General features: G+C 42.0%; 1 protein-coding gene across 2 annotated transcripts; it reads left to right on the forward strand.

Moving 5' to 3' along the window:
- The first annotated feature begins 3419 nt into the window (after positions 1–3419).
- Positions 3420–21585, forward strand: LOC140720277 (E3 ubiquitin-protein ligase TRIM39-like). 2 transcript variants are annotated; one of them, XM_073035146.1, is made up of 4 exons: positions 3420–3522; positions 5287–5309; positions 5397–5515; positions 20943–21585. In XM_073035146.1, exons 1-4 carry the CDS (start codon positions 3490–3492, stop codon positions 21494–21496), a joined length of 729 nt encoding a protein of 242 aa, XP_072891247.1. In that variant the 5' UTR covers positions 3420–3489; the 3' UTR covers positions 21497–21585. The 2 variants fall into 2 exon arrangements, with proteins under 2 accessions (XP_072891247.1, XP_072891248.1); XM_073035147.1 differs by lacking the exons at positions 3420–3522; positions 5287–5309; positions 5397–5515 and adding an exon at positions 14391–15459.
- The last annotated feature ends 4508 nt before the right edge of the window (positions 21586–26093 follow it).

Here is a 26093-nt window from a genome sequence, read left to right on the forward strand (position 1 = left end):
CCCTCCCAGTCTGATCCTTGCTGCATGCCCGGAGATCACTCCCACAGCGCGCTGTCCCGAGATTACTGCAGTGGAGACGAGACGGTCACTCACCTCTTTACGGACTGTGGGCTGGCGAAGATCTGTGGAGAAAGATGCAAGGGCCTGTGCCACAGCATCTGCGTGACAGAAGGCTCACTGATCCTCGGGCTGTTCCCAGGACGCGCAGGAAAACGGACAGCGAGTGCTGCTGGAAGATCATCAACTCGGGGAAAGACGCTCGAAACTTGTTGGCCTGCCATCACATCGAGATGTCCGGAGAGCAGGGGTTCCCAACCTGGGGACCACGGTTACTGGTATTGGTCCTTGGCATTAACCCGACTGGCTCATTCCAGACTACAGGGACACCATTGGAAATACAGGGATCCTCTACACTGGACAGGGAGTGGCCGGGTTGGCTGAGGAAGCCTCACAGTTATTGTAGTAGTGAACCACCCCAGGGAGGCACATGGCTTCTCCTTTCAGCGCAGGACTTCAATCATCTTCCAGGGGAAGGTCCTTCCGACCGCAGGGATGAGGCCTTTGGAGATTCAGCTGACGTTTTTGTCGCACCAGGTTTTTAAGAGATGGGGTTGCTGGCCATATGGCCAACCCTCCTCCGCTCGTAGCCGGGCATAGACAGTCCATGGCCGCGTTTTCTTATCTGCTGCCTGTTTAATGTGTTTTTGATCCCACACTAAACATAGAAATGGTCAGAATTTCCACTGAACACATCCAGCAAAACCATGTTGATTCCCTGAGCAAACACGAGGAAATCTGCTGATGCTGGAAATTCAAACAACACACACAAAATGCTGGTGGAACACAGCAGGCCAGGCAGCATCTATAGGGAGAAGCGCTGTCGATGTTTCGGGCCGAGACCCTTCGTCAGAACTAACTGAAAGGAGAGATAGTAAGAGGTTTGAAAGTAGGAGGGGGAGGGGAAAATGTGAAATGATAGGAGAAGACCGGAGCTGGAAAGGTGATTGGCAAAAGGGATACAGAGCTGGAGAAGGGAAAGGATCATGGGACAGGTGGCCCAGGGAGAAAGAAAGGGGGAGGGGATAACCAGAGGGAGATGGAGAACAGGCAGTGATGGGGAGAGAGAGAGAGATAAAAAAAACAAACAACTAAATATGTCAGGGACGGGGTAAGAAGGGGAAGAGGGGCATTAACGGAAGTGAGAGAAGTCAATGTTCATGCCATCAGGTTGGAGGCTACCCAGGTGTTGTTCCTCCAACCTGACAGCTTCATCTTGACATTAGAGGAGTCCATGGATAGACATATCAGAATGGGAATGGGACGTGGAATTAAAATGTGTGGCCACTGGGAGATCCTGCTTTCTCTGGCGGACAGAGCGTAGGTGTTCAGCGAAACGGTCTCCCAGTCTGCGTCGGGTCTCACCAATATATAAAAGGCCTCAACGGGAGCACCGGATGCAGTATACCACACCAGCTGTCCTGATGAAGGGGCTCGGCCCGAAACGTCGACAGTGCTTCTCCCTACAGATGCTGCCTGGCCTGCTGTGTTCCACCAGCATTGTGTGTGTGTTGTTTGATTCCCCGAGTCTGCAGCGCGCGTAGTGGACAATCGCGGTACTGCAGGGGATCAGCAGCTCCCGGAAAGTGAAATCATTCTGAATCAGGAAGTGCTGGGAGTTAACATGGCTTCGAAAGGACCGGCCGAGAGTTTGAGCGATGAGGTAATTTGTCCCGTCTGCCTGGATTTCTTCACCGATCCGGTTATACTGGAGTGCGGACACAACTTCTGTCGCTCTTGTATCACACGGTGTTGGGAAAGGGAGGAGAGAAACTCCTGCCCGGAATGTAGAGAGGTATTTGCTGACCGCACCCTCAGGGTGAATCGGGCCTTAGCAAATCTGGCTGAAGAAGCTCAAAATATAAATCTGAATCCGAAAGGGAAGGAAAGTAAACGTCACTGCGAGGAACATGAGGAAGAACTGAAGCTGTTTTGTGAAACGGACAAGACACTGATCTGTGTGATCTGTGCAGTGGCGGAGGAACACAGAGAGCACCGCTTCAAGCCGATTAAAGAAGCTGTTAATCTCTACAAGATAAAACTAACGTTAATTAAATACTTAACACATTTCTTTTATCCAACATATCATCACACGAGCCTCTATAACTAACACATGATTCTCTGCAACTTCCACCTTCTCCAACGGGATTCTAGCATCTCTCCGTCCCACAGCCCACCTCCTCACCCCGCAAGTCTCCGCTCTCGATACGGATCGCTCCCCGTACTTTATCGCCCTGATCCACTCGCTCCTCCCCACTGATCTCCCTCCTGGCACCGACACCTGCAAGCGGGACAAGTGCTACACCTGACTCCTAACCTCCTCCCTCGTCACCATTCAGGGCCGCAAACAGCCCGGTTCCTCCCGTTTCCTCCATGGTCGATTGTCCTCTCGAATTAGATTCCTTCTTCTCCAGCCCTTTACTTCTTCCACCTGCCCCTCTCAGCTTCTCACTTCATCACCCTCCCCCACGTTCCCCCTCACGTTGTCTCACCCGTCACCTGTCAGCTGGTTCTCATCCCCAACCTTTTTTATTCTGGCTTCTGTCCCATTCCTTCCCAGTCCTAATGAAGGGTCTCATCCCGAAACACCGACTGTTTATTTCCCCTGAATAGATGCTGCCTGACTCACTGAGTTCCTCCGGCATTTTGTGTGATAATCGGGTTTGATCACCTGTTTCTTTTGATGCATCTTTGTTTCTATTTCCTTCACTCTCTGACTTCCAGGATCAGCTAAAATCTTCCTTAGACTCTCTCACAAAAAAGAAATCAGACTTCCAGGAAAAGGAGCAACAACTGAAAGAGAAGATTTCCGGAGTTCAGGTGAGGCTTCCTGAGCGGAATTTCAGATATTACTGTCGAATTTTGCTCCATTTAATGCAGAATAGCCGAGTATCGCAGCTCCAGTGACCTGGGTTCGATCCTGACCTCTGCTGCTGTCTGTGTGGAGTTTGCATGCTCCCCCTGTGACCACGAGAGATTCCGACACATATCAAGGACATGCCGGATGAATAGCTAATTACCGTTAACCGTGAAAAGGTGGGGAGGGTGTGCGTGAATCAGATGGGAGTTTATAGGTCAATAAGTGAGAATAGGTTTCAGGAAAACGTGAGGGAATGGTGTTGGCGGGAATGCTCTCAGAAGTAGCATGGACTCTAACAGACCGAACTTAACGACACAAGGAAACAGAGCACAGCAATGCAGTATATTAATCTTCACCTTTCATTCGATAGGAACAGTCACACAGCCTTCAGTCCCACATCACATCCCAGTTTGCTGAACTGCGCCAGATTATCACTGAGAAAGAGCAGAGCTTACTCAGGGATCTCAGGGAAGAAGAGAAGAGGTATTCTCAACCCACTGGAGAAAAATCTTCTCGCTTTTCAAGAGAATATAAGGATTATTCAGGAGGAAATCACTAAGTTAAAGGAACAGATGGATCAAAAAGACAGTGTGATGTTTCTCAAGGTGAGGGATTATATTTCAAATTGTTTCTGTCAAAGGACACTAAATGAACAGTCGTATATTCGAAATAAACACAGCACAGTGGCCAATTCTAACAAATCAATTGCCGCTGCTGACGACCTCACACAAGTTGTTATATTTGCATGACGCACCCTCCCATCACTCCAATAATGACATTTCAAAATGTCCAAGATACGCTTTCAGTCCTTCATTAGCAAAATACAATCTTGAAGCGACGAAACTTCATGGTAATTCACTGTAAAGTAAGCTGCAACACAGCGGTCAAGAACAGAATGACATCCGCCCGTCCCCAGCTCAAAACCGCCCAGAACAAAGTACAGATACGTAACTTTTTCCCTTCGCTTTTACCACGTCCCCACTCATGTGACGCGTTACCATAATAAACACATAGCACAGAATACAATGCAGACGGAAAACAGATGCGTTGCTCCGACACACAGCATTTACAAATGGCAGTAAACTGTTTCTCACCAGACAATTGATGCATCTATTCAGGGTTGTTGTTGTCCCATAATAATAAGATTATTAAGGGATTGGACACGCTGGAGGCAGGAAGCATGTTCCCGCTGATGGGTGAGTCCAGAACTGGAGGCCACAGTTTAAGAATAAGGGGTAGGCCATTCAGGACAGTGATGCGGAAAAGCTTTTTCACCCAGAGAGTGGTAAATATGTGGAATGCTCTGCCCCAGAAGGCAGTGGAGGCCAAGTCTCTGGATGCTATCAAGAGAGAGTTAGATAGAGCTCTTATAGATAGCGGGGTCAAAGGATATGGGGAGAGGGCAGGTACGGGGTACTGATTGTGTATGATCAGCCATGATCACAGTGAATGGCAGTGCTGGCTAGAAGGGCCGAATGGCCTACTCCTGCACCTATTGTTTATTGTCCCAAAACTGGGCAAATCTCTCTGAAATTATTTACTCTGATCATAACACAGAGCTGCTGACTGTTTCCTTAATTACCGCATTAAATATCCTCTAAAACTCCCATTAACACCCAGTTCCAGTCACAGGCTGTGAGTGGGTGTGAGGGTCTCTCTGTCAATCAGTGAGAACAAAGAATGTGACCCACACATCAGACTTATCTTCCATGTCCGGTTTCCATCAGATTACGGAAATTTTCACTGCCTCTTTATTTTTTGGATATATTTCGCATGGGATTATATCCCATTCTCTATCATAAACAGGCCATTAGGTCCATCTTCTATCAGTTTCCCTGCTTCACAATCCTCCACCCACCTACTCACCACAACCAGCAACAGTGCCCCGAAATCTCTGGTCCCTCATGTGTTTATCCAGCCTCCCCATTACATTCAATCTCTGCTGTTCCATTTCAGCCACTCCTGTGGCACTGAGTTCCACATCCTCCTCACTAAATTTCTTGTTTAATTTGTTAAAAGTCCATCTGGAATTACATCTTCCCACAAGTCTCCCCATAAATAGAGGTACTTCCTCCACCCGCACAAAATCACATACATCATTGATCTTAAATTCCTCCATCCTATCACACTGACGTCATATCCAGATGAAAATGCACAGCCTGTCCTGTCTTCCCTGTAAGTTTCATCCTCTCAGTAATGGTCTGACATTCAGAAACTTTCCCTGCCATTTACCCCGTGGTTCTGTATTGTCCGTGTGTGTGAGTGATTGCGGGAGTGGGAATTTTCAACACCTTGTAATGATTTGGATGAAATTCAGGATGTGGACGGTAAGTCCAAGTGTAATCAGATTTGTGTTTTATTTATTTCAGGAGGAAGCTCGTCGGAACAGAAGGTAGGACAGGCTCTTTACTAAAACCCTGAATGGATTTGTAAAATAGTTCAGAATATCAATTTATAACCAGCAATTTAATACTTACAGGATTAATGACGATGTCCAGGAATTGGCAGTGACAGATGAGACCCTACCAGTTGAAAAATTCGATCACCTCTATTTGTTGAACACAGTGCTGAGAGAAACGCTTGATGCTATTAATCGAGGTAAAACTTACAAAAAATCATTTCTCCTTGTTTATGAAGCTCAATTTAGTTCCAATTTGATGCAAAGATTGTCTGTAATACTGGGCTGAAGGGGAAGTGAAGTTTATTTCACATCAACCCCACCCACTGGGAGGCATCACTGTCACATGGTCAGCTGGAGATGTCAGACCCCTGGACACACAAGCACAGTGTCACAATACAACCAATACACGGGACTGGCAGATGAACCACTGTGTTCCAATCCCAGGCAAATACACTAACACACCAGGACATGAGTTTGGATCTACCAAAGGAACTGGGAATTTAATACTGATGATGATATTGTAGGGAATAAAAGCAGGTATCAGTGTGGTGACTGGGATTGTCAGAAAAATACACAAGTCCTCTGTGCCCTGTGAGTGCAGACTCTGACTGACGCGGGTCTTCCCCCTTCCGGATCAGCATCTCTCACTGTTGTTAGAGGCAGAAGAGGGGAGTGGTCGTGATCGGGGACTGAATCGTCAGGGGAACAGACAGGAGAATCTATTGATGTGAACGGGACACCCGAATGGTATGTTGCCTCCTGGGTGCCAGGGTCAGGGATGCCTCGAATCGTGTCTGCAGCATTTTAGAGAGGGAGGGAACAGAGCCAGACATCTTGGTAAATTTTGGGACAATGACATTGGAAGTAAAAGCAAAGAGGTCCTGAAAAGAATCTGGCTAGCTTGGTAGAAAGCTCAGAAGCAGAACCCCCAGGGTTGTAATTTCTGGATTGCTGCCTGTGCCACGTGCTGGTGAGGGTAGAAACAGGATAATTTGACAGATAAACATGGCTGAGAAGATGGTGCTGGGGACAGGGATTCAGGTTCTTGGATCATCGGGATCTCATCTGGTGGAGGAATGACCTGCTCAAAAGGGATGGGTCGCACCTCGACCCGAGCGAGAACAATATTCTCACAGAGAGGTTTGATAGAGCTGTTGGGGAGGGTCTGAACTAATTTGGTGGGGGGGGGGTGTTGGGAACTGGAGAGAAGAGATAGGACTGATGGTTAAAATGCAAAGATAGCGTGCAGTCAGACTGTCAGATAGGGCGGACAGATGCGAAGAGAAAATTGCAGCCAGCAAGGTGAGTATCAGTGCATTAGAGATGCAGAATTAAAAAGGGTAGCAGATACAGTACACAAAGTGTTATATCTCAATGCATGGAGTATGCGAAATAAGGTGGATGATCTTGTTGCACTATTACCGATTGTCAGGTATGATGTTGTGGCCATCACGGAGTCGTGGCTGAAGGATGGTTGTAGTTGGGAGCTGAATGTCCAAGGTTACACAATGTATCGGAGGAAGGAAGGAAGGCTGATGGGGTGGTGTGGCTCTGCTGGTAAATCAGCAGCAAGATGTGACATAGGATTGGAAGATGTTGAATCCTTGTGGGTTGAGGTAAGGAACTGCAAAAGTAAAAATGACACCGACACCAGTCATATACAGGCCTCCCAACAGTCAGTGGGTTGTGGCCCACAGATTACAACTGGAAATAGAAAAGGCTGATGAAAAGGACAATGTTATGATAATCATGGGAGATTTCAACATGCAGGGCAATTGGGAAAATCAGGTTGGTAAAGGATTTCAAGAAAGTTTGTTGAATGCAATGTGATGGTTTTCTGGAGCAGTTTGTCGTTGAGCCTACTCGGGGAACAGCTCTACTGGATTGGGTGTTATGTATTGAACCAGAGGTGAGTAGTTAAAAGAAACCTTAGGAGGCAGTGCTCACAACATGACTGAGTTCAACTTGAAATCTGATAAGGAGAAAGTAAAGTCTGATATTGTAGTATTTCAGAGAAGTGAAAGAAATTACAGAGGTCTGAGAGAGGAGTTGGCCAAAGCAAATTGGAAGGAGATGCTGGCAGGGATGAGAGCAGAGCAGAAATGGTGTCAGTTTCTGGGAAAATGAGAAAGGTGAAGGATAGATGTATACCAAAAATAGATAAATACTCAAATGGCAAAATAGTAAAACCGTGGCTGACAAGGGAAGACAAGTTAATGTAAAGGCAAAAGAGAGGGTATACAACAAAACAAAAATTAGTAGGAAGACAGAGGATTGGGAAGCTTTTAAATATCTATAGAGAGGAACTAAAAGGATGATTGGGTGGGAAAAAATAAACAAGAAATCGATTTGAATTGAATTGACTTTATTACTTACATCCTTCATATACATGAGGATTAAAAATCTTTACATTACATCTCCATCTAAATGTGCAATGTGCAATTTATAGTAATTTATGATGAATTATATGTACAACAGGCTGGTTTATATAACACAGAAATACAGTTGTGTTAGCATGAGTTAAGTCTGATGGCCTGGTTGAAGAAGCTGTCCCGGAGCCAGTTGCTCCTGGCTTTTAATCTGTGGTACCATATCCTGGATGGTAGCAACTGGTACAGTTTGTGGTTGGGGTGACTCTGGTCTCCAATGATCCTTCAGGCCCTTTTTACACACCTGTCTTTGTAAAACAAGTTAGCAAACAATATCAAATTGTTTTTCAAGTATTGTAAAAAAAAAACAGAGATGAGACTGGATATAGGACCGCTGGAAAATGAGGCTGGATATATAATAACACAGAATAAAGAGATGGCAGATGAACCAAATATTTTGCACCAGTCTTCACCTTGGAAGACACTAGCACTGTGCCCGGTGTTGACGAGTGTGAGGGAAGAGAAGTGAGTGCAGTTACTGTTACAAGGGAGAAGGTGCTCAAAAAGCTGAAAGACCTAAAGGTACATAAGTCACGCGGACCAGATGAACTGCACCCTAGTGTTCTGAAAGAGATCGCAGTAGAAATTATAGAGGCATTTGAAATGATCTTTCAAAAATCACTGGACCCTGGCATGGTGCCAGAGGACTGGAAAATGGCAAATGTCACTTAACTCTTTAAGTAAGGAGGAAGACAGCAGAAAGGAAATTATTGACCAGTTAACAATCACACCTGTGGTTGGGAAGAAATTGGAGTCAGTTGTTAAGTATGAGGTTATGGAATACTTGGTGACACTGGACAAGACAGGACAAGTCAGCATGGCTTCGTTAAGGGAATATCCTGCCTGACAAACCTGTTGGGATTGTTTGAGGAGATTACAAGTAGGATAGATAAAGGGGATGCAGGGATGTTGTAAATTTGGAATCTCGGAAGGCCTTTGACAAGGTGCCACACATGAAGGTGGTAACCAGGTTAAGAGGCCATGGAATTACTGGAAATTTACATATGTGGATAGAGCGTTGGCTGATTGACAGGACACAGAGAGTGGGAATAAAGGGATCCCATTCTGGTTGTCTGCCGGTTACCAGTGGTGTTCCACAGGGGTCCGTGTTGGGGCCGCTTTTTACGTTGTACATCAACGATTTGGATTATGGAATTGATGGCTTTGTGGCTAAGTTTGCTGATTATACAAAGATAGGTGGAGGGGACGGTAGTGCTGAGGAAACAGAGAGTCTGCAGAGAGACTTGGATAGATTGGGAGAATGGTCAAAGAAGTGGCAAATGAAATACCATGTTGAAAAGTGTATGGTCATGCACGTTGGTAGAAGAAATAAACGGGCAGACTATTATTTAGATGGAGAGAGAATTCAAAGTTCTGAGGTGCAATGGGACTTGGGAGTGCTCGTGCAGGATACCCTTAAGGTTAACCTCCAGGTTGAGTCGGTGGTGAAGAAGGCGAATGCAATGTTGGCATTCATTTCTAGAGGAATAGAGTATAAGAGCAGGGAAGTGAGGTTGAGGCTCTATAAGGAACTGGTAAGACCTCACTTGGAATACTGTGTGCAGTTTTGGGCTCCTTATTTAAGAAATGATGTTCTGACATTGGAGAGGGTTCAGAGAAGATTCACTAGAATGATTCCGGGAATGAGAGGGTTAACATGTGAGGAACATTTGACCGCTCTTGGACTGTACTCCTTGGTGTTTAGAAGAATGAGGGGGTACCTCACATAAACATTTGAATGTTAAAAGGCATGGACAGAGTGGATGTGGCAAAGTTGTTTCCCATGATGGGGGAGTCTAGTACAAGAGAGCATGACTTAAGGATTGACGGGCGCCCATTCAGAAGGGAGATGCGAAGAAATTTTTTTAGACAGAGGGTGGTGAATCTGTGAATTTCTTGCGGCAGTGGAGGCCAAGTCATTGGGTGTATTTAAGACAGAGATTGATAGGTATGTGAATAGCCAGGGCATCAAAGGTCATGGTGAGAAGGTGGGGGAGTGGGAATAAATGGGAGAATGGATCAGCTCATGATTAAATGGTGGAGCAGATTCGAACGACCGAATGGCCGGCTTCTACTGCTTTGTCTTATGGTCTTATTTGAATGAACCAGTATACGTAATAAGGATCTTGTAGCACAGGTAGAGTTTGGCAAGTACAAACCTAGGCAGGTACGCCTTTGGTCGAAGGTATAAAGATATAGACAATTCTGTAAACAGGGCGAAATTCAAAAATCAGAGTTGCAAAGGGACATGGATGTCCTTGTGCAGGATTCCCTGAAGGTTAACTTGCAGTTTGTGTCAGTGGTAAGATTGGCAAACTCAATGTTTGCTTCCATTTATAACCATATAACAATCACAGCATGGAAACAGGCCATTCCGGCCCTCCTAGTCCGTGCCGAACTCTTAATCTCATCTAGTCCCACCTACCCGCACTCAGCCCATAACCCACCACTCCTTTCCTGTCCATTTACCTATCCAATTTTACCTTAAGTGACACAACTGAACTGGCCTCTACTACTTCTACAGGAAGCTCATTCCACACAGCTATCACTCTCTGAGTAAAGAAATACGCCCTCGTGTTTCCCTTAAACTTTTGCCCCCTAACTCTCAAATCATGTCCTCTCGTTTGAATCTCCCCTACTCTCAATGGAAACAGCCTATTCACATCAACTCTATCTATCCCTCTCAAAATTTTAAATACCTCGATCAAATCCCCCCTCAACCTTCTACGCTCCAATGAATAGAGACCTAACTTGTTCAACCTTTCTCTGTAACTTAAGTGCTGAAACCTAGGTAACATCCTCGTAAATCGTCTCTGCACTCTCTCTAATTTATTGATATCTTTCCTATAATTCGGTGACCAGAACTGTACACAATATTCCAAATTTGGTCTTACCAATGCCTTGTACAATTTTAACATTACATCCCAACTCCTGTACTCAATGCTCTGATTTATAAAGGCCAGCGTTCCAAAAGCCTTCTTCACCACCCTATCTACATGAGACTCCACCTTCAGGGAACTATGCACTGTTATTCCTAGATCTCTCTGTTCCACTGCATTCCTCAATGCCCTACCATTTACCTTGTATGTTCTATTTGGATTATTCCTGCCAAAATGTAGAACCTCACACTTCTCAGCATTAAACTCCATCTGCCACCATTCAGCCCATTCTTCTAACCGGCATAAATCTCCCTGCAAGCTTTGAAAACCCACCTCATTATCCACAACACCTCCTACCTTAGTATCATCGGCATACTTTCTAATCCAATTTACCACCCCATCATCCAGATCATTTATGTATATTACAAACAACATTGGGCCCAAAACAGATCCCTGAGGCACCCCGCTAGTCACCGGCCTCCATCCCGATAAACAATTATCCACCACTACTCTCTGACATCTCCCATGTAGCCACTGTTGAATCCATTTTATTACTCCAGCATTAATACCTAACGACTGAACCTTCTTAACTAACCTTCCATGTGGAACTTTGTCAAAGGCCTTGCTGAAGTCCATATAGACTACATCCACTGCCTTACCCTCGTCAACATTCCTCGTAACTTCTTCAAAAAATTCAATAAGGTTTTTCAAACATGACCTTCCACGCACAAATCCATGCTGGCTACTCCTAATCAGATCCATTCTATCCAGATAATTATAAATACTATCTCTAAGAACACTTTCCATTAATTTACCCACCACTGATGTCAAACTGACAGGTCTATAATTGCCAGGCTTACTTCTAGAACCCTTTTTAAACAATGGAACCACATGAGCAATACGCCAATCCTCCGGCACAATCCCCGTTTCTAATGACATCTGAAAGATCTCCGTCAGAGCTCCTGCTATCTCTACACAAACTTCCCTCAAGGTCCTGGGGAATATCCTGTCAGGACCCGCAGATTTATCCACTTTTAAATTTCTTAAAAGCGCCAGTAATTCCACCTCTTTAATTGTCATAGCTTCCATAACTTCCTTACTTGTTTCCCACACCTTACACCATTCAATATCCTTCTCCTTAGTGAATACTGAAGAGAAGAAATCGTTCAAAATCTCTGCCATCTCCCTCGGCTCCACACATAGCTGACCACCCTGATTCTCTAAGGGACCAATTTTATCCCTCACTATCCTCTTGCTTTTAATATAACTGTAGAAACCTTTCGGATTTACTTCCACCTTATTTGCCAAACCAAACTCGTATCTTCTTTTAGCTTTTTTAATCTCTTTCTTAAGATTCCTTTTACATTCTTTATAATCCTCAAGCAATTCCTTTACTCCATGTTGCCTATATCTATTGTAGACATACCTCTTTTTCCGAACCAAGTTTCTAATATCCCTTGAAAACCATGGCGCTTTCAAACCTTTAACCTTTCCTTTCAACCTAACAGGAACATAAAGATTCTGTACCATTATAATTTCACCCTTAAATGACCTCCATTTTTCTATTACATCCTTCCGAAAAAACAACTTGTCCCAATCCACTCTCTCTAAATCCCTGCGCATCTCTTCAAAGTTAGCCTTTCTCCAATCAAAAATCAAAAAAGGTTAAAAACTCTAGGTCCAGTCCTGTCCTTCTCCATAATTATATTGAAGCTAATGCTATTTTGATCACTGGACCCGAAGTGCTCCCCAACACATACATCTGTCAGCTGACCTATCGCATTCCCTAACAGGAGATCCAACACTGTCCCATCTCTAGTCGGTACTTCTATATATTGTTGCAAAAAACTATCCTGCACACATTTCACAAACTCTAAACCATCCAGCCCTTTTACAGAATGAGCTTCCCAATCTATGTGTGGAAAATTAAATTCTCCCAAAATCACCACCTTGTGTTTACTACAAATATCTGCTGTCTCCTTACACATTTGCTCTTCCAACTCACGCTCCCCATTAGGTGGCCTATAATACATTCCTATCAGTGTTACTACACCTTTCCCATTCCTCAATTCCACCCAAATAGCCTCCCTAGAGGAGCTCTCTAATCTATCCTTCCAAAGCACCGCCATAAGATTTTCTCGGACAAGCAATGCAACACCTCCTCCTCTGGCCCCTCCTACTCTATCACACCTGAAGCAACTAAATCCAGGAATATTTAGTTGCCAATCACACCCTTCCTGCAACCATGTTTCACTAATAGCTACAACATCATAATTCCAGGTATCAATCCACGCTTTAAGCTCATCCACCTTTCTTACAATGCTCCTAGCATTAAAATAGATACATTTAAGATACTCTCCACCTCCTCCTCTCTTTTCATCCCTAACAATGCATTCAAATTTATTATCCTTTTCTTTCTTCTCCCCTACATCTTCGGGCTGAGCGCATCCCTTCTCCATCACCTGCCTTTCCTCCCTCACTCACTGTCTACTTACTTGCTCTACTGGTGAACTAACCTCCTCTCCCATAGTTTCCTCAAATTGATTTCCGTTCCCCCATCTTACTAGTTTAAAGTCTGCCCTGTAGCCCTAGCAAACCTCCCCGCTAGGATATTGGTCCCCCCAGGATTCAAGTGTAACCCGTCCTTCTTGAACAGGTCACGCCTGCCCCAGAAGAGGTCCCAATGATCCAGAAACTTGAATTTCGAGAGGATTAGAGTACAAGAGCAAGGATGTAATGCTGAGGTTTTATAAGGCATTGGTCAGAACACACGGAGTATTGTGAGCAGTTTTGGATCCCTTCTATCGGAAAACATGTACTGGCATTGGAGGGGGTCCAGAAGATTCACAAGAAAAATTCCGGGAATGAAAGAGTTAACATATGAGGAGTGTTTGATGGCTCTGGGCCTGTACTCACCGGAGTTTAGAAGAATGGCTGATTTATTATCCCTTTGAACCCTATTCTCCCGCTTCCTCCCCATAACTTTTGAGAATCTGACTAATCAAGATGTTTACTTATTAACTTCTGCTTTAAAAATCAAACAGGAGAAAATCTGCAGATGCTGGTAATCCAAGCTACACAGGTCCTGATGAAGGGTCTCACCAGATCTCGCTGACACCTGTCTGGAGAGAGTTGATGTTGGGAGGATGTGGGTGGGTCGAGAACGGTAAGCACAGCCTCCGACTATAGGGATGTCCATTTAGGACAGAGATGAGGAGGAATTCCTTTATCCACAGGATAGTGAATTTGCCACAGGCAACTGTGGAGGCCAAATAATTGAGTATATTTAAAGCGGAGTATCAAACACAAATTGTTTGGGGGGGGGGACGTCACGTGATGACGTGGGATCGAGACGCGGATATCCAGCTCTCCCGTAAAAAAAACTAATAAATTAATGTTTAAGTGAAGAAAAGTTAGTAAATATTTCCTAAAAACTACGTCTAAACTACTCAGGATTTTCCTTAGATATGCCTCCTAAATAGACAAAGAAGAAAACTATTACTTTGAAGATAGTACAAGGAGCCGGCCACCATGAAGAAGCCTCGGACTCAAGTGCATCTCAATCCGGCGACACAAAACAGAAATCGCCCGCAGCATCAATCGTCTCCAAGGAACAGCAGGAACTACGCGTGCGCGCCGGAAAGGGCATGCGCAAACATTAGCACATTGAACTACAAATCCCAGCTACGATTGGAAGCGGAAGTGACAATGAAGCCGTGGTGGATTCGGATTCTCTGGAACATACGGATGAAGATGAACATGTAAAAGAAGAACAACAGGAAGAGATTGGAGGTGGGAGATATTCTGGACACATAAGAGTTCCTTCTTTGGTGCAAATAATGCATGAATTAAAAGAAATTAAAATATTAAAAATAATACAAGAAGATATTAAAAATATGAAGGCTATGTTTGATAAAATGGTGAAAAAAACAGGAGAAAATGGACAAGAAAGTTAAAAACCTGGAAGAAATAACGGGAGACACTATTGAGAATGTGAAGAAAATGGAGGATAATACTCTTGCCTGGACATCAGAAAGAAAACGACTGTTGGAAAAAATAGACGTGCTTGAAAATTTTAGTAGAGGAAATAATATTAAAATTGTTGGTCTTAAAAGAAGGGATAGAAGGAGAGGATCCAATAAAATGTTTTGAAAAATGGATCCCGGAAAATTTGGAAATGGAAGAGGGAACCCAGTTGATTGAAATCGAAAGGGTCCACAGAGCTTTAAGATCAAAACCCTCGACCAATCTTGATAAAATGCTTAAGATATCAAGATAAAGAAAAGATCTTGAAGGCGGCTGCCCAATATGCCAGAAAGAAAAATGAGCCATTGATGATAGAAGGGAAAGCAGTTCTTTTCTATCCTGATATAAGTTATGACCTTTTGAAGAGAAAGAAGAAATTTAAGCCAGCGAAAAATGTTTTATGGGAAAAGGGTTATAAATTTCTATTGCGCCACCCAGCAACACTGATAATTTTTTTGGATGACGGAAAAAGAAGATTTTTACTGATCATCGGGGTGCAGAGGAGTTTGCACAAGAACTCCCAAATATTCGCTAGTCACAGTAAAGATTTAAAAGTGAAACAGATTAAAGATGAAGACAGGGACACTGAAGTGAGTTGATGGACATTAAGGACAGAAGAATATTTAAATATACTTTTAATTATATGATACAGGTTAAAATTTGAGAAATATTAATCGAGAGTAGTGATATTTTTTCTTATATATACTTTTTTCATGTTACGGGGGAGCTGGGGGAACTTCGGATCGATCGCTACGGGATTCACGTGTGTAATCATGGCGTTTGCCATGACCCGCACAACGGAGGGGGGTAATGTTGTGTTTTTTTTTATTCACAAAATTACCAGGGGTTTTATTTTTCTTTTATCTTTCTTTCTTTGCCTGGATGATCGGAGGGGAGACACATAGCAACATGGAGAATTTTAAAATAATTCCCCAAGGTACTATGAGAGTTGAAATATTATGTATGATTATAGGCCGGAGTAACCACGTTAAAAATAATGACTAATTTCCTGATTTTTTAAAGTCTTAATGTTAATGGGCTTAATGGACTGATGAAAAGAAAAAGAATTTTAACATACATTAAGAAAATGAAAATAGATATAGCTTTTATACAAGAAGCACATTTAACAGAGATAGAACATCAGAAATTAAAGAGAGATTGGGTCGGAAATGTTATAGCAGCTTCATTTACTTCAAAAGCGAGGGGAGTTGCAATTTTGGTCAACAAAACTTTACCAATTAAAATACAAAATGTACTAATTGATTCTGCGGGAAGATATGTAATTATACATTGTCAAATCTTTTCAGAACTATGGACTCTTATGAATATTTATGCAACAAATGAAAACGATGTAAAATTTATACAGGAGGCTTTTTTGAATTTGGCTGACACACATGATAAAATATTAATAGGCGGAGAATTTAACTTTTGTCCAGACCCAGTTTTAGATAGGTCAGCAAAGGTTGTTACAAAACCAAAAGTAGCAAAATTAACTTTATTATTGATGAAAGATTTAAATTTGATTGATAAATGGAGAAGAATTAACCCAAAAGAAAGAGATTATTCATTTTATTCAAATAGACATAAAACTTATTCAAGGATAGTTTTTTTCTTAATATCAGCGAATATTCAAGACAGAGTGAAAAATATGGAATATAAAGCAAGAATATTGTCAGATCATTCCCTCTTGATGGATAAGGAGGAAGCGATTTACAGATGGAGATTTAATTCAATATTATTAAAACGTCAAGATTTTTGTGATTTTATGAAAAAAACAGATTCAAGTTTTTTAGATACAAACTCACATTCAGTTAATGATAAATTTATATTATGGGAAGCGATGAAGGCATATTTGAGAGGCCAGATAATAAGTTATACTTCTAAAATTAAGAAGGAATATATGGTAGAAATAGATCAATTGGAAAAAGAGATTACAAAATTAGAAAAAGAATCTCAAAGATATATGACAGAAGAAAAACAAAGACAACTTGTTAATATAATACACTTCAGACATACCGAACAGAAAAAAGCAATTATGAGAACTAAACAGAGATATTATGAACTAGGTGAAAGATCACACAAGATTCTTGCTTGGCAGTTAAAAACAGACCAGGCTTCCAAAACGATAAATGCAATTAGAACGAGTGTAAATAAAATTATTTATAAACCTTTATAAACTTTTAAATTTTTTTATTCTGAATTGTATCAATCAGAATCACAGAATGATATTGTTGAGATAGAAAGGTTTTTATCACAAATAACTCTCCCAAAATTGAATTTGGAAGAACAGAAGGGATTAGATGTGCCTTTTACATTAAAAGAGGTCGAAGAAGCTCTAGGATCACTTCAGAGTAATAAATCTCCAGGAGAAGATGGTTTTCCGCCTGAATTTTACAAAAGGTTTAAAGATTTATTAATTCCTCCTTTTATGGAGCTAATACACCAAGCGGAAAGAACACATAAACTTCCAGAATCTTTTTCGACAGCTATTTTAATTGTAGTGCCAAAAAAAGACAGAGATCTTTTAAAACCAACATCATATAGACCTATTTCTTTGTTGAACACGGATTATAAAATAATAGATAGATAGATAGATACTTTATGCATCCCCATGGGGAAATTCAACTTTTTTCCAATGTCCCATACACTTGTTGTAGCAAAACTAATTACATACAATACTTAACTCAGTAAAAAATATGATATGCATCTAAATCACTATCTCAAAAAGCATTAATAATAGCTTTTAAAAAGTTCTTGAGTACTGGCGGTAGAATTGTAAAGCCTAATGGCATTGGGGAGTATTGACCTCTTCATCCTGTCTAAGGAGCATTGCATCGATAGTAACCTGTCGCTGAAACTGCTTCTCTGTCTCTGGATGGTGCTATGTAGAGGATGTTCAGGGTTTTCCATAATTGACCGTAGCCTACTCAGCGCCCTTCGCTCAGCTACCGATGTTAAACTCTCCAGTTCTTTGCCCACGACAGAGCCCGACTTCCTTACCAGCTTATTAAGACGTGAGGCGTCCCTCTTCTTAATGCTTCCTCCCCAACACACCACCACAAAGAAGAGCAAAGATTTTATCTAACAGATTATCTAAATACTTACCAAAATTAATACACATGGACCAAACAGGATTTATTAAAAATAGACAATCGGCAGACAATGTAACTCGGTTACTTAGCATAATTCATTTGGCACAAAAGAGGGAAGAAATGAGTGTAGCAGTTTCTTTGGATGCAGAAAAAGCATTTGATAGATTGGAATGGGATTTTTTATCTAAGGTATTGGAAAAATATGGATTAGGAGTATCTTTTATAAAATGGATTAAAACCTTCAATACTAACCCCAAAGCTAAAGTGGTGACAAATGGCCAAATTTCAACATAATTTCAGTTAACAAGGTCAACTAGACAAGGTTGTCCATTATCACCTGCTTTACTAGTGTTGGCGATAGAACCATTAGCTGAATTAATTAGAACTGACTCAAATATTATGGGTTTCAGAGTTAATCTGGAGGAATATAAGATTAGTTTATTTGCTGATGATGTTCTGATTTATCTAACTAACCCATTACATTCGTTGCGTAAATTATCTTCTAGATTGGAAGAATATGGGAAAATATCAGGATACAAATTAAATTGGAATAAAAGTGAATTTCTACCACTTACGAAAGGAGATTATAGTCAATGTAGATTAATAACTCTATTTAGATGGCCAATAAATGGTATAAAGTATTTAGGTATAAGAGTTGATAATGATATAAAGAATTTATATAAATTAAATTATTTGCCATTATTGAAAAAAATTCAAGAGGATCTTGATAACTGTTACCAATAACATTAGTAGGTAGAGTCAATGCTGTAAAAATGAATATATTCCCTAGATTACAATATTTATTCCAAACATTACCAATACAATTATCACAGAAATTTTTTCAAGAGTTAAATAAATGTGTGAGGAAATTCCTTTGGAAAGGTAAGATGTCAAGAATATCGTTGGAAAAATTGACATGGAAATTTGACCTAGGAGGGTTACAATTACCAAATTTTAAGAATTATTACAAAGCAAATCAACTTAGATTTATTGCATCTTTTCTTGATGAAGATAAACCAGCATGGATTAGAATAGAATTAGACAAAATAGGAGAAAATATACCAGAAGATTTTATATATAAATGGGAATCTAAATGGATACGGGAAAAGAAAGAATCTCCTATACTAAAACATTTAATTGATTTATGGAATAAGATAAATGTTGATGATGAGATAAAGAAATCTTTATTAGCAAAGAGACCTTTAATTCAAAATAAACTTATCTCTTTTACAATGGATAATCATCTTTTATATAACTGGTTTCACAAAGGGATTAGATATATAGGAGACTGTTTTGAAGGAGGTATATTAATGTCATTTGACCAATTAAAGAATAATTATAAAATATCAAATAACACCCTTTTCTGTTATTTCCAATTAAGGACTTATTTAAGAGGTAAAATGGGTCAAACAATGTTATTGCTGAAACCTAATGAAATAGTAACTTTATTTCATAAAGGAAAAATTTAAGAACATATTTCTGGTATGTATAATTTGATTCAAAAACAGGCAATTAAACAAGGAATTCATAAGTCAAGACAAAAATGGGAAACTGATTTGAATATTAAAATTGATGAAACAAGTTGGTCAAGATTATGTCTTGACAGTATGACAAATACAATAAATGTTCGACTAAGATTAGTACAATATAACTTTTTACATCAAATATATATTACACCACAAAAAATAAATAGATTAAACTCAAATTTATCTGATCAATGTTTTCGATGTAATCAAGAAATTGGTAATTTTTTACACTCTGCTTGGTCTTGTTCTAAAGTTCAACATTTTTGGACAAATTTAAGAGTTTTACTGGAACAAATTATTGGGATACAACTTCCACACAATCCATTATTTTTTTTTACTAGGCGATATTGAAGGGATAAAAATTCATAAAAATTGCATTTGTAGTAGCCAAAAAGGCTATTGCAGTTACTTGGAAATCGGAATCATACTTAACTATAGATCGTCGGAAGAATGGAATTTATTGCTGCATTCCACTTGAAAAAATTACTTATAATTTAAGAGATAAATATGAAATATTTCTGAAAATTTGGCGCCCTTATTTACAAAAAAATAGGAATAAATATATAGGTGCTCCGAAGATAAAATTATTGGTTATCTGGGGAAAGAAATAAATATACATATTAAAGCTATTATGAACTCCATGGAGCATGTGGGGATCTTCCGATATCCAGGCATTCTTTCTTTCTTTATTTATTTTTTCTTTTTTTTCTATCGCGATGTTGTGGGGAGGGGGAAGGGTTTTTTTCTTTCTGTAACCTATTTGAAAATGAAAGTAACACACACAAATTGTTGGGGGAACAGCAGGCCGGGAAGTTTCAATGGAAAAGAGTAAACAGTCCACGGTTCAGACTGAAACACTGCATCAGGACCTGTGTTGCTTCAGGGTCCCTGCAAATTCATCCCCTGTCCTAATGAGGGGCTGCGGGGGACGGGGTTATGGGAAAGGGGACAAAGTATTCCTCATCTGCCATCTTTGCCCCCTCCAGCTTCTCATTACGTCTACACACACAGTTCACCCACGGGCTTTCCACCCCTCCCCCTCCTGGTTCAATCTGCCATTCATCTCTCTCCTACTGGTTCCCATTATCACCTCCTTTATTGTCTCAAACCATCACACTCACAAATGAATGTGAACATTGTATGACGGGCCTGTTCCTGTGCTGTACTGCTCTATATTCTCTGTTCCCAGTTTCGGAGAATGAGAGGAGATCTCATGGAAACACAAAATTCTTTCAGGGGTCAACAGGCAGGAGTGAGGGAGGATGTTTCCCCTGTCTGAGGAGTCAAGGGCCAGGGGTCTCTCTGCTCTCCGTCCAGCGGAAAACCCCCCGATCCCCGGGGCCGCGACGCCCGAGCCTCCCCCCGATCCCCGGGGCCGCCCTAACCGAGTCTTCCCCCACCCCGATCCCCGGGGCTGCGGTGCCCGAGTCTCCCCCCACCTCGATGCCCGGGGCCCCGGCCGCCCGAGTCTCCCCCCCCGATCCCCGGGGCCGCCCTAACCGAGTCTTCCCCCACCCCGATCCCCGGGGCTGCGGTGCCCGAGTCTCCCCCCCACCCCAATCCCCGGGGCCGCGCCGCCCGAGTCTCCCCCCCCACCCGATCCCAGGGGCCGCGCTGTCCGAGTCTCCCCCCGATCCCCGGGGACTCTCTAATTCTCTGCTTCTCCCCCCAGTGTCTGTCACCCTGGATGTGGAAACGGCGAATCCGCGGCTCGAGGTGTCTGACGATCGGAAGAGTGTGAGATGGACTTGGACCCAGAGGAATGTCCTTTACACCCGGAAGATATTCACAAACTGGTCTTGTGTGCTGGGATCGGAGGGATTCACATCGGGGAGACATTACTGGGAGGCGGAGGTGACAGGGAATCGGAGCTGGTGTCTGGGAGTCGTCGCAGAGTCTGGGGAGAGGAAGGGACGGGTCAATCTGAGTCCGGAGACCGGATTCTGGGTCATCAGGCGGGTTGATGACGTGTTATATCGGGATTATGACGTGTACCGTGATCTCCCCTCCCCCGAGTCCCGTCTCCCTGCCGGTCCCATCCCCGGGAGGGTGGGAGTTTATCTCAGTTACGAGTCCGGGACAGTTTCATTTTACAACGCGGAGACCAAGTCCCACCTCCACACCTTCACTGGGAATAAATTCACAGAGAAACTTTATCCTTTCTTCCGGACTGGGAATGTCAACCAGTGGCTGAGAATCTGCTCCGGTTCCGCTCCGGGTCTGTAAACGGGTCGGATCCCGGGACCGGCGTCCGGAGTAAAGTCCCTGTAAATATAAATGTGCGGAAGAGTGCAGCTAAATACGTGGCTAAGGAGATGGTGCAGGAGGGAGGGCTTCTTGTTTCTGGACAATTGGGCTTTGTTCCCGGGAAGGTGGGGCCTGTTTCGACGGGATGATTTACCCCTGAACTGGAGGGGGACTAACATCCTTGCGGGTAGATTTTCCAGTGCTGCTGGGGGGGGGGGGGGGAGTGGGTAAAAAAGATTTGCAGAGGGAGGGGAACCAGTGTGTTAGAGCAGATAGTGAGGTGGAGGAGGACAAAGGTCATGCGAGGACTGCATGTATAGACAGAAATCAAAGGTTTGTACATTAGGTTGTAAATTAATTTTCAGAGCTTTAGAAATTGTAGAAACTAAAGATTTCCAAAAAGATTTTGATGAAGAACATAACCAGAACATATGTGAAAAAGTGGATACTTCAGTTTTACACCTATCGCAATAATTGTCTATGTTAGGAAATATTTTGGATAGTCTCTCCTTTGTTAAATAGTAACAGTGAACAATTTTAAATTGAATTAAACACTGATTGGCACATATTAAAGAAGAATTGACCATCTTCATTAACAAAGGTCATATTAATTTCTCTCTCCCAAACTTTTTATTCTTTAGTGATTAAGGGGATCTGTATTTTTTGCAGATTTATTTATTTTTATTATCATTTATTTTCTGATTAGCAAATATTCTCTCATACACACTTACTACAACATCTTCAGGTTAGACCTTTTTACAAAAATAATTATCTAAGTTTCCATTTTTGCAAGAATCTGATTTGTTGGATACTATTTTGAATATTTGTAATTCTCATTGGTAGAATTTATAATTTATTTTTAATACATTAATACAAAAAGATAACCTCCCACCTGAGGTTTATACATGATAGAAATATTCGTTGTTTCAGACGTGATAGAGGGGGAGGGATGAAAGGGGGAGGAGTGGCATTATTAGTCAGGGAAAATATCACAGCTGTGCGTAGACAGGACAGACCGGAGGGCTTGTCTACAGAGGCCATATGAGTGGAGCTGAGGAACGGGAAAGGTGTGACCACACTAATAGGGGTGTATTATAGACCGCCCAATAGTCAGAGAGAATTGGAGGAGCAAATCTGTATAAAGTTAGTAGACCGATGTAAGAAACAGGAAGTTGTAATAGTAGGGGATTTTAACTTTCCACATATTGACTGGGACTCCCAAACTGTAATAGGGCGAGATGGCTTGGAGTTTGTGAAATGTTTTCAGGAAAGATTTCTAAATCAATATATAGAGATAACTACGAGAGAGGATGCAATACTTGATCTCCTATTAGGGAACCAGACAGGTCAGGTGACAGAAGTATGTGTAGGCGAACATTTTGAATCAAGTGACCATAATGTGATCAGTTTCAAGTTAATTATGGATAAGGATAGGTCTGGTCCTTGAGTTGAGGTTGTAAATAGCAGAAGGGCTAATTTTGTGGAAATGAAAAAAGATCTAGGAAGAGTGGATTGGGGTAAGTTTTTTTTTTCCTGACAAGGATGTGTTCAGTAAGTGGAAGGCCTCCAAATGTGAAATTTTGAGGGTGCAGAGTTTGCATTTTCCTGCCAGGATTAAAGACAAAGTTAGCAGGCATAGGGAACCTTGGTTTTCAACCGATATTGGCGATCTGGTTAAGAAAAAGAGAGAAGTGTATAGCAGGTAGAGGCAACAAAGAGCAAATGAGTTACTTAAAGAGTATAGAAAGCGTAAGAAAATACTAAAGAAGGAAATCAGGAAGAAAAAAACAGACATGAGGTGGCTTTGGCAGATAATGTGAAGGAAAACCTGAAGGGTTTCTACAAGTATATTAAGAGTAAAAGGATAGTAAGGGACAAAATTGGTCCCCGAGAAGATCAGAGTGGTCGTCTGTGTGTGGAGCCTTACGAGATGGGGGAGATCTTAAAACAGTTTTTTTGCATCAGTATTTACTCAGGAAACTGGCATAGTGTATGTGGAAGGAAGGGAAACAAGCAGTAGTGTCATGGAACATTTGTAGATTAAAGAGGAGGAGGTGCTTGCTGCCTTACAGCGCATAAAGGTAGATAAATCCCCCGGGCCTGACTTGATATTTCATCGGACCTTGAGAGAGACTGGAGTAGAAATTGCAGGGGCCCTGACAGAAATATTTAAAATATCCTCAGCCACGGGTGCAGTGCCGGAGGATTGGAGGGTAGCTCTTGTTATTCCATTGTTTAAAAAAGGCTCCAATAGTAAACCAGGTAATTACAGGCCAGTGAGCCTGACATCAGTAGTATGTAAATTATTGTAAGATGTTCAGAGAGATCGGATTTACAAGTATTTGGACAGCCAAGGGCTGATTAAGGATAGTCAGTATGACTTTGTGCATGGTAGATCGTGTTTAATGAATGTTGTAGAGTTTTTTGAGGAGGTGATCAAGAAAGTAGATGAAGGAAAGGCTCTGGATGTTGTCTACATGAACCTTAGTAAGGTCTTTGACAAGGTCCCACATGCGAGGTCAGTTCAGAAGGTTCAGACATGAGGTATCCATGGAGAGGTTGGAGAGATTGAAAGAGTGCAGAGATTTACTAGGATGTTGCCAGGTCTTCAGGAGTTGAGTTACAGGGAAAGATTGAACAGGTTAGGCCTTTATTCCTTGAAGCGTAGAAGAATGATGGGGGATTTGATAGAGGTTTACAAAATTATGGGGGATATAGACCGTAAATGCGAGTAGGTTCTTTCCATTTAGATGAGCAGAAAATAGTTGATGAATATCAAGAAACATTAAATATTCTCAGTTATCCCTGTGAGTATTCTGGGGTGTTACATTAAAATATTTGTTAACCAATTTCATTGATCTTGATTATGGTTGTGGTTTATAGATCAGCTTCATCTTCAACTTTATTATGTTTGGGTGTGATACAAGCACAGGCTTTGAGATTGTGTTGTGGTGCAGTCAGGTCGTCCCCTGTTTCGGCTTTACTGGTTGAAATTGTGGAGTTTCAATTTAATGTTAACATACTGGTTTAATATAAGGGGAAAGAAATGATTAATCTGTTCAAGGTGTGTTGGAGGACTGTTGGGAACTTCACAAGAAGAGTGTTTTTAGTTTTGGGTGCCTGGGTTTTTATCACACTGGGAATATGTGTTGGTTTGCTATATATTAAGGAAGTTATTGACCTAGCTTAACCATTTTTACAGAAGGATGAAAATATAATTGAACTGGGAATGTTGGTGTTGCTGTGTTATGCGTGAATGATAGGTAATGATAAAGAAACGACCTACCATCCATTTATCAGGAACTGGTCACCATCATTTCGTGCTTACAGTGGGTGCAGGGAATCTGTCCATGTAAAGTTGTCATTTGTTCAGATTCCCTTCGGTTTTCAAAAGTCTTAAAAGAGGTAATTCTCACAGCAAGTCAGATTTACTCATCAAACATTATTTCATATACAGAGGATTGGACTCGGGGTTTGAGGGACTACAGAAGGACTTAGACAGCTTCGGAGACTGAGCAATGAAGTGGCAGATGGAACACACTGTCGGGAAATGTACGCTCATGCTCTTTGGTCTCAGAAATAAAAGGGTTAGTTATTTTCTAAATGGAGAAAAATGCAGAAACTGAGATGCAAAGGGAAGTGGGATTCCGTGTGCAGGGTGAATTTGCAGGAGTGGGGAAAGCAAATGTGATCTCACTATTCATTAGAAGAGGATGAGAATATAAAGACACCGATGTAATGCTGAGTCTTTATAAAGCATTGGTGAGGCCTCACCTCGAGTATTGAAGCAGTGTTGGGCCCTTATCCTGGAAAGATGTGCTGAAACTGGAAAGGGTTCTATGGTTCATGAAAATGATTCCAGGATTAAACGGCTTGTAATGTGAAGAGCGTCTGATGGCTCTGGGCCAGTTTTCACTGGAATTCAGAAGACTGACGGGTAACCTAATTGAATGTTGAAAGACCCTGACAGAGTGGATGTGGAGAGGATGTTTTCTCTGTTGGGCGGGTCTAAGACCAGAGAATGTAGCCTCGGAATAGAGGGTTCTCCTTTTGGAACCGAAATGAGGAGGAATTTCTGTGGCAGAGAGGACTGAATCTGTGGAAATTGTTGCCCCAGGCTGCTACCGAGGCCAAGTCATTATGTATATTTAAGACAGAGGTTGATAAGACCCTTGATCAGTCAGGGCATGAAGGGATACGGGGCGGTGTGGAGGGGGTGAGGCAGGAGACTGCGAAAGAGAGGTAAAATGGATCAGCCATGATGAAATGACGGAGCAGGCGTGATCGGCAAAATGGTCCTATGGGGTCTAATACAAGAATGACGAACTCCTCTGAAGTTATCCGGGGTCCTGGTGAGAGAGTACACAGGTCTGCTCTCCTCTCAGAGTCAGTCTGTGGGATAAAAGGAATGAAGAGGTTTCCCAGATTGATTCTGGGGTTGTGCTGGTGTCCTCAGAGAGATTACACTGACTGGGCCTGTCTCAAAATGAGAGAAATAAGAGGTGGTCAGACTGAGACAGACACCGTCTCACAGGGTACTGACAGGGTCGGGGCAGGAATGATGTTTCCCCTGACT

Source organism: Hemitrygon akajei, unplaced genomic scaffold, assembly GCF_048418815.1.
Source record: "Hemitrygon akajei unplaced genomic scaffold, sHemAka1.3 Scf000039, whole genome shotgun sequence".
In the NCBI taxonomy this organism is placed as follows: Eukaryota; Metazoa; Chordata; class Chondrichthyes; order Myliobatiformes; family Dasyatidae; genus Hemitrygon; species Hemitrygon akajei.

What these genes read in the sequence shown, in the direction of transcription:
- LOC140720277 (XM_073035146.1), top strand. Translation starts at nt 3,490, where the DNA reads ATGGATCAAAAAGACAGTGTGATGTTTCTCAAG. An exon ending in ACAGTGTGATGTTTCTCAAG is followed by an intron (nt 3,523 to 5,286) that starts GTGAGGGATTAT and finishes TATTTATTTCAG; the next exon opens with GAGGAAGCTCGTCGGAACAG. An exon ending in GAAGCTCGTCGGAACAGAAG is followed by an intron (nt 5,310 to 5,396) that starts GTAGGACAGGCT and finishes TAATACTTACAG; the next exon opens with GATTAATGACGATGTCCAGG.